Source organism: Daphnia pulex, chromosome 3 (genome assembly GCF_021134715.1).
Source record: "Daphnia pulex isolate KAP4 chromosome 3, ASM2113471v1".
Lineage (NCBI taxonomy): Eukaryota > Metazoa > Arthropoda > Branchiopoda > Diplostraca > Daphniidae > Daphnia > Daphnia pulex.
The window spans coordinates 1,206,600-1,215,294 of NC_060019.1; the positions used below are offsets into that span (position 1 = coordinate 1,206,600).

At 40.2% G+C, this 8,695-nt stretch overlaps 3 protein-coding genes and 2 long non-coding RNA genes across 6 annotated transcripts; 2 read left to right on the plus strand and 3 right to left on the minus strand.

The window, feature by feature from the left end:
- Nucleotides 1-753: 753 nt before the first annotated feature.
- LOC124190927 lies at nt 754-3,771 on the minus strand. The gene is made up of 5 exons (XR_006873182.1): nt 3,642-3,771; nt 3,350-3,575; nt 1,681-1,872; nt 1,080-1,591; nt 754-918 (listed from the first exon to the last, which is right to left on the minus strand). It is a non-coding gene; the product is annotated as an uncharacterized LOC124190927 (long non-coding RNA).
- Nucleotides 2,779-4,027, plus strand: LOC124190923 (ferritin, heavy subunit-like). Its single transcript, XM_046583806.1, has 3 exons — nt 2,779-3,298; nt 3,372-3,596; nt 3,682-4,027. The coding sequence occupies exons 1-3, from the start codon at nt 3,197-3,199 to the stop codon at nt 3,868-3,870; spliced, it is 516 nt and encodes a 171-aa protein (XP_046439762.1). The 5' UTR covers nt 2,779-3,196; the 3' UTR covers nt 3,871-4,027.
- A 291-nt stretch (nt 4,028-4,318) lies between these two features.
- Nucleotides 4,319-6,155, plus strand: LOC124190925 (soma ferritin-like). Of its 2 annotated transcripts, XM_046583809.1 has the most exons (4): nt 4,319-4,577; nt 4,662-5,440; nt 5,508-5,732; nt 5,806-6,155. In XM_046583809.1, exons 2-4 carry the CDS (start codon nt 5,339-5,341, stop codon nt 5,989-5,991), a joined length of 513 nt encoding a protein of 170 aa, XP_046439765.1. In that variant the 5' UTR covers nt 4,319-4,577; nt 4,662-5,338; the 3' UTR covers nt 5,992-6,155. The 2 variants fall into 2 exon arrangements, with proteins under 2 accessions (XP_046439765.1, XP_046439764.1); XM_046583808.1 differs by having other exon boundaries at nt 4,323-5,440.
- A 591-nt stretch (nt 6,156-6,746) lies between these two features.
- Nucleotides 6,747-7,383, minus strand: LOC124190928. The gene is made up of 4 exons (XR_006873183.1): nt 7,178-7,383; nt 7,010-7,119; nt 6,850-6,950; nt 6,747-6,777 (listed from the first exon to the last, which is right to left on the minus strand). It is a non-coding gene; the product is annotated as an uncharacterized LOC124190928 (long non-coding RNA).
- Nucleotides 7,384-7,440: 57 nt separating this feature from the next.
- LOC124189834 (protein croquemort-like) lies at nt 7,441-8,695 on the minus strand. The gene is made up of 3 exons (XM_046582309.1): nt 7,941-8,695; nt 7,701-7,861; nt 7,441-7,624 (listed from the first exon to the last, which is right to left on the minus strand). Exons 1-3 carry the CDS (start codon nt 8,046-8,048, stop codon nt 7,441-7,443), a joined length of 453 nt encoding a protein of 150 aa, XP_046438265.1. The 5' UTR covers nt 8,049-8,695.

Sequence of the window (8,695 nt, forward strand, 5' to 3'; positions counted from 1 at the left end):
AAACCGAACGTGACTGCTGGGGAGGGTGGAGATCTCAGGTCCCTTCTGGATTTAAAGCGAAAAGAAAAAGTCGAGGGAGTTCAGCAGGACCTCAGGTCAGTTTTGAACTCACGGCGAAAAATAACACCTGTTCGTCGGCTTTAAGTCTTGCTTTGGGGGAGTAATTTGGGGTTGGATTTGAAGAGGATTGGCTTAATTTCAGTTTTGGAAAATTTGCATTTTTTTTTCTTTTTTTTTCGATGCGTCATATTGCATGACTGTACAGATAAATAAAATTCCTAAAAACCATAAAACCAATGTGTCTTGTCTTTTTATTATTAACAATATGCCGAAACAACAACAAAAACTTATTTTAAACAATAACGACAACAACAAAAATGTAGTTTGTATCCATCACACGATTTGCACAACAACCCTTTCTCAATCAGAAAGGCAAATTACTAGGCGGTCGGAGCGAATAACAACGTCAATATTTTAAACAAACTAAAAATTGATTTGTTACGCTGCTATATCCAGTACGTCGGTTGTCATAACTTCGGCCGAGAAACGCCGGAAATAATCCTACCGCCAACGTTTTCAAATGCTCCGCCGGATGGTTAACGGAGAGTAAAAACAATTCGACACAATTTGCAGCAGACATTCGACGAACCATAAAATTTTCGCACTCGGTTTTCAACTGCTCCAGCAAATATCTACCAGCCTCTCACAAAAAGGCCGATCGCTAGCGTCTGATCCAGCGTTGCCAAGGGCAACCAGAGACGCCAATCTACTGGGCGATGCGACGACGACTTTCTCGATTAGGAAACGAATCACTGATGAACTCCGCATCCAGTAGCGCCAGCTGGATTTCGTCGTAAAAGTGGCACTGACGACCCGATCCGGAAGATGATTTCAAAGCGGGACCCACTGGATAGTAATCTGAAAATAATTGAAAATATTTGAATATTGTACCAAACACTAGAGGATAGAATAAAGAAATTACCATAACTAGCCATTATTGAGAGATAAAGAACTATACTTAAGCACTTAAGTAAAACTACAACTCAATTAAAACTCACAGACACACACAGAAATCTAACCTTTTGGGAAGTAGCGAGATGTCCAGATGACAGAGAACGGAGTAGTAGTAGTAGCAGTAGTTGTTGTGTGGGTGTGGGTGTGGATGTTTGGTTTTACTTTTTTCCGACCGTTTTAGTTTCGTCAAAGTGACTTTCTTTCCATTGGTCGGAGTAGCTGAAGAAATCCTGTCAAACCCTTCCTGCCGCCACATCCGCAAATGGATTATCCATCTCTTTCAAAATGTGGCGTCGGGGGATTATGGGATTAGACTGGGCTTAGGTTATGCCATGGTTGGAGGCGGAGGTTGTTTGACGAGTTGATCCATTTCATAATCCATCATAATCTTTTGAGGATAATCCTGGTGGGAACTTTCAATCGTCACACCCAAGCTCAACGTCCATTTCCCAACTGTCACACAAATTTCGAGCGCCAAGTGATCCAGCGGCGGAAGCGGTGCTGATAGGAGAAACTCCGTCCATTTTAAGCGACAAGACATGTCCAGGAAGTCAAATAAGGACTCTCACCTGAAAACCTGCAAAATTAACAACGTACAGAAAACAATATTGAACTGTAACTCAATAGTTGCAAGGAGGATAAAATGCAAAGTAATTAAAGAATAACCTTTTATTATGAGGTAGGACAGGCATGTGTTCTCTCGGGGGAAAGCACTGCCAGTCAGTTGGAAAAATAAAATGACGAATAGTCACGCGGCTGGAGTATAGAACTGCACAAAATCTGCAAAGGATTTTCCCATGAAGTAATAAGGCAAGCGAAGGAACTCCTCTTCCCGGATCTACTGCCACAGGGTTTTCCCTTAAAAAAAAAAGAAGAGAAATATCATTAGAATAATTATCATCACCTGATTTCTATTCGCTATAAAGGCATCATCGCCAAGCTTTATTCGACCCTAAGTAGCCATCAATGCCTTGACAGGTAAGCGGAGCCACAGATTTACACGATACGTTCTTTTGAAGTTTAATTTTGAAATTTCTTTTTACTTAGGTTGGAAGAATTAAACAAATTCAAAAATGGATTTCAGCAATTATTTCGGCATAGTTGTTTGGTATTCATGTTTAAGTCTAGGAATCATCTTACTGCTGCTGTTAGGAGGAATGATAGTAATGTTTGTGGAATCAGCAATGGAGTCCTACAAGGATTGGGTCCATCCTAAGCTTCTGATTTTCTAAAACCAAATTTACTGCTGGTGTGAGAAGGCCTGCGAGTCAATCTGCGATTCAGCGAAAAAACTGAGAAAAGTCAAAAAAGTTCCACAAAAACATGACAACTCCATCCAGCATCGGCAGCAAAATTTTCATAAATGGTGAGCCATCAGGCTGTGATCCAATCGACGTATGATTAGACGTTTCATACTCCCAAAACTCGGGGATTCACATTGACTGAAATTGGATTCGGATCAAGACCTGATGAGAGGACCATTTGGGTGTTCCACGGTTCCAGGATGGAAAGGACGATTAAACGGGGAAGTGATTTCAAACACACCCTCATTGTATGTATACAAAATCGATCAAACTATTGTAAAACTATTAGATAACTATTTAACGCACCGAAATATGTAGCTGTGAAATATTAATTGCTATTAAGAAAATCTTCATAAAATACAACGGCATTCAATCCATTCTGAAATTTAAAATGACACAGAGGTACATAAACGAGTACTAAGGAGAACCAGAAACACAATTCATTTTTACTGATGCCAATGCGATAAGTTGACTAATATCTAATTATGACGTCATCTGTTCTGATTTCTTAGCGCGTCAAACATGTGAACAAAATCACTGACGACTTTGTCGGGTCACTGGATTCACGAGCTGTTCTCATTTGAAATGCTGAAGGCGTCACTGTCATCTAATTATATCTACCGCTGTTCCTATTGATCTACATTTATCCTCCTCAATGCTGTTTTGTTTTCCTTTGGATTTCAAGGGCCTCCATGACGACGAATAAGTGGGACTTTCATCTATAAGCAATGATGTGATGCCAACAGCTCCATGACAACGATATTTAAAATTCCTATATAAGCAGCGCTATTTTCCCCTGGTTCTAATCTGTTTTGCATTGCCAGTGAGTAGACAAACAGATTAAAAACTTCATTCTGTCACTTGAAAAATTTGAAAAAATGGCCAGTAAATGTCGTCAAAACTATCACGAAGAAACCGAAGCTCTCGTCAACAAACAGATCAACATCGAGCAGAGTCTTTACTATCAATACTTGGCCCTGGTGAGTCTAAAACAACTTCCTGTTAAAGCGAATTGTAATGTAAATGATTACCTTATACAACGTTTGAATTTAGAGCGCCTTTTACGATCGCGATGACGTAGCCATGATCGGCTTCTCCAAATACTTTCAAGAGTCAGCTGAAGAAGAAAGTGGCCATGTTCGGAAGCTCATCAAGTACCAGAATCGTCGAGGAGGACGAGTTATTTTCACTGGGGTGGCTTCTCCTGCCGAGCAAGAATGGGCCTCCCCTTTGACTGCCATCGAGTTTGCACTCAATCTGGAAAAGAAAGTCAATCAGGTATAAATGTGTGTAAATTTTAAACATTCATGCGTCTTATTAAACTAAAATTATCGTCGGTTGTGAACTGATTTTCGTATTAAAGTCGCTGCTGGACTTGCACGCCATGGGTAGCAAGCACAGCGATCCTCATCTGTGCGACTTTCTGGATGACCACTTTCTCAAGGATCAGGTGGAGACTATCAACAAGCTGGCCAAGCATCAGACCAATTTGATCCGACTGGGTGGGGGTGGCGTTGGCTTGTTCATCTTCGACAAGGAACTGCGCTCTTAATTCGAATTCTAATAGGAACTTATACGGACTAATGACTGGGAATGGCATTTCGACAAACCAAAACTATTTATTATTGCTAAAATTATAATAGATCTGCTTAGTTTACTATGTATACACATTTCTGCAGATACATAATACACGTAATCAACCAAACTAACACAATTTTCTATAATTAAATGACTTGAAATTTTTTGTTTGTGATTACGTCACTAAGGCCTCCATTCAGTGTCCAACAAAAGGACACTGAATCGAATTGTTATCAGAGTATTTAATAAAAAAACTTTGAACAAGTAAAATTCGTCTCACCCAAGCATATTAAGAAGAAATTACAAGTGCGTACGTTAAGAAAATTTTTGAGCACGACCATTACGTCTCAACATTTTCGCACATCACCATGACGGTGCAGATTTTGATTCTAAATAACAACTCGCCGATCGACGTACGCGCATTAACTCTCGGGTTGGATACTTTGACCGAGCTGGCTTTATTGTTGTGTTTCCTGTGGAATTAAGTTTGAGAGCGTTTCATTAGTTTTCTCCTCATTTAAAAAAATCACGCGCAAGAATCGTTCGATTAGACGCAATGTTAAGAATTAATCCAAATTTTTACGCGACGACATTGTGGTTTACTTTTTGAACATCCAAAAAAGTGATTTGAAAATAAAATTAAAAAAAAGATAAGGATAACTTTGCCCGACTAGTCAGACGGTATAACTGCGTATCAAGTGACGTTGCTTCCTTGGCGGAGAAAAACAAAATTTGTTTTCATGTTTTCTAAATTTTTTTTTACAGATATGGTAAGGGCAGCGTGATTTGCTTTTTCCTTTGGGGGCACGGAGCATATTTGTAGTCGACATTCGACAAGATGAGATCATGCGATCAGCACTTGTTGAACTGCATAGCGCCATGCATGGCAATGGGAAAAATCAAAGTCCGATGTTAGACCGCTTGAATTAACTAAAGCACAAACTAAGGCATCCATTTAAAATTATCTAAAAATTCCGTCTATCTTCTTAACTATAACCATTTCGGGGTTCTAATCGTTCTAATACCATACATGCTCTGAGAATAAACAGTTAAAGTTAAATCAAAAATGGCGAAAATGGCGAATTGTTCCTAATAAGGACAAGTAATTGCAGTTGAAAAATGCATACTGGATAAAACCGGCTGTTTTCGTACTACGTGGTCGTGAGGGACGTGACGCATTTCAACACTGAACAAACAATAAAGACGAGCGTGAGTTGGCGTTTTCGAAACGGACTCAAAGACTGAATCTGATTGGTTGCCGTGGCGATGGAGCGAGGGGGGAAACGGCCGTATATAAGGACGGTTCTGACTTGCCAACAGCATTCGTCTGTTTAGCTTCGTAAGAAACGAACGAACAGTTCTCTCACTCACACTAGCAACAAGTGTCAACTTGTCGAGTCGTAACTTCGATTTAATTCCTAAAGAAAAACAATACTAAGAAAATGGCCAGCAAATGCCGTCAAAACTATCATGAGGAATCTGAGGCCTCCATCAACAAGCAGATCAATATTGAACTGAATGCTCATTATCAGTACCTGGCTCTGGTGAGTTGTCAAAATTTGATTGTTACCTTTGTGAAGTTGAATTGTAGCAAGTTGTTTTTTCCTGTAGAGCTCTTACTACGATCGTGATGACGTAGCCCTCAAAGGCTTTTCCAAGTTCTTCAAGCACTCTGCTGAGGAGGAACATGAGCATGCCGAGAAACTCATGAAATATCAGAATCTTCGAGGAGGAAGAGTTGTGTTGACTGCCATCAACCGTCCAGCTCATCAAGAATGGGCCACTCCATTGGCCGCAATTGAATTTGCTCTCAATCTGGAAAAACAAGTCAATCAGGTATTTAAAAAATTATTTAACAGAAATAGTTTCAACGTTCAGGCATACTATAACTGCATATTTCATGTGATAGTCGCTGCTAGATTTGCACAAGGTGGCTAGTGGTCACAACGATGCACACCTTTCAGATCACTTGGAGGAGCATTTCTTGGAAGAACAAGTGGAGTCCATCAACAAGTTGGCCAAAATGCACACCAACTTGGTTCGTGTTGGTGACGGTCTAGGTGTCTTTTTGTATGACAAGGAACTGCAGTCCTAAATGTCCCATTTAACATCATCCACTGGGACCAAGATATTGAAAGCCCTAGTAACTGTCAACACTTCACATGTGTATCCAAAATAGCAGAAGTCTGTTGATCTTGTAGTTTTCAGATGCTCATTTTGTACATTGAAGCATTTGAATAAATATAATTTCATCAACCAGTTTTTTTTCTATTTCTTTCTTTTATAAGGTTTTAGTAATTACAGCTACAGTAGTTTGTATAAGTGACTATTGTCATGCTTTTGGCCTTTTGGGTTTCTTTCTGTGCTTCAGCACTTGAGTAAGTTTTGAGTTTTGAGAATGGTTGTGATTCTTGACATAATATCGAAAATTTTGTACCAGGTTCTAGTGACTGACTGACTGTGAGTGAGCAGACGAATTTCCAGTTTCCACCTGGTGGTATTGTCTGTACTTCATGGGATGGTTCCCAGCAATGGGGACATCTAGCGGGAAGAAGACGGCTACGCTGCGTTAAATTTAAATATGTCAATCTTTAGTCTTTACTCTTTACTAGTTTACTCTCTTTCCTTACTCCTGATTCAATTACTCTAATGGAAGAAAGTGTCGGCCTCGTAATAGTGAGGAAAAGATACAAATGCCGGCGATTCGTAGCGACAAGTCGTCGAGTTGGTGACACCCGAAGGATTGCAGGTGCCGCCCGAACAAAAGCACCAGTTGTCCGGATCTTCTTCGACGCTGGCGAACATTTTCCTCGTTCCGGCAAAACGATAAAATGTCACGCCCTTTTTTTCGACATCTTCCATGTAGTCCATGGTAATCGACCTGATAGCGAGACAATTTGATTAGTGTCTAATTAACTTAACCAGTGAACTGCTCGAAATAAATGCTACCAACCGGCAAAGATCAGATGAGTACATCGAGATGCTGGTGTCGATCTGGGCGGCCATCCTTCGCCAAACGAGCCGTTAACCATTCCGCAATAGGATTCGTAATACCTTAGTAAACATTTTAATTTTAGTCATTCAATTTCAATCAACAATTTTGCTGTGTGTACTTGGTCTGTCGGGTGTAGTTCCACATGTCCATTACGTCGAGTTAATTTCTGATGTCATCGACACCGGTGAATATATTGAAGACGCCATCAAATGACTCCGACCCGTTCCGCTACGATAATAGCCATTATTAAACAATGTCATATTGGGACCGTATATGATTAACTTACTCCATAGAACTAGCCGAACTTGTCGTACGATGGAATGTCAAGCAATCCTGGCGGCAGCTGAGCTTGTGCGTCCAGGAAGGGATCCGACATCCGAGTAGCCCTTGAAAATGAACTCGTCGGCCGTTTTTGTGATGAAGACGGTGCTGTTGGATTCATCGATAAAGGAATTCAAGTTATTGCCCTTGATTAATTTTCGAGAGAATCGATTGCTGTACGCGGCGCTCTGCATGGCCATGGAGATAGTTAGATTATAACCCACCGAATCAATGTAGTAAAAATAAATGTCCAATTGCCAATCGTTCCAAAAGGGGAACGTTCACAGTGGTTATTTGGTCTTTCATAGAACCGTTGCTCCGCTCTTCCACAAACTGCCACCATCTCTTTTGCTGGAATTTAATCGTGTAACTGTGATCGTGCATCTCTATGTTGACGCATTCGTGCACCTCCCTGAAACGAGTTGATTTTAAAAATAATTGTGATTAGGCAATAGATTGGGCAATACAATCTGGCATAGTATGCGTACGTGTAAGTGTAAGGTCCAACTTGTTGAAGGATCGGCTTAGCTTTGAAATTAATGACGTCTTCTGCATTGGTGACATTGTACAAATACATGTAAATGTACATCGGCACGGGAGACACCTCCCAAAATTCGTACATTTGCGTACCAGGATACAATTTAAATTGCTGAGATTCCGCGCCAAAATGAATAATCAAATATTAGACCAGACAAATGATAAAAAAACTTAAATTAATTAGTGCATACCTCATCGACCAAGTAGTTGACGAGAAAAGGTAGACCGATGGCTAGCGTAGCCGCTATGATAGCGCCCGCTAATCCGGTGATGCCCCAAAAGTCTGGCCCGCAACCCATGTTGCTGATTCAAACTGTTACGTTAAAGTTAAAAATTAGCGATAATCAGAGAAATGCAGTGATGTCTCTTGGATGGTGGTCTGCTTGAAAATGAAATGGGAAGCTGTCCGCTGCGGATATCCCTATTTATACTGGCGCCCGATATCCCGCAAACAGGTAAAAATAAAAAATTAACCATTTACTAATCATCTAACGTTCACTCCAACTAAACAAAGGTGGAATGGGAGGGGCCCAGTATCGGCCGACTGTGGCTATTTCGGGATCCTAACCATCAGGATCAGATTCACATAATCTCTTTACACACAGACGATATTTACTATTGTTATTTTACCTTATAGCCTCCTATGAAATTTGTAAATTAAGGTGTTATTACAACCAGTCAACATCGTCGACCATAAATTTTCGACGTTATTAATAATGGGTACAACTTGTCACAAATAAATAGGCCTACAACCAATTTTGATTTAAACGATATATTTTGTCACGTTCATTTTTCATGTGCTTATATGTCAAGAACATGTGCTTATGTCAAGAACATGTTCTTTTGTCAAGAACATGTTCTTATGTTAGTGATTAAGAGCGGTACGTTTAAGAATTGTTTGCTTCTGTCAAGCACATGTGCTTGTATGTCAAGAACATGTGCTTAT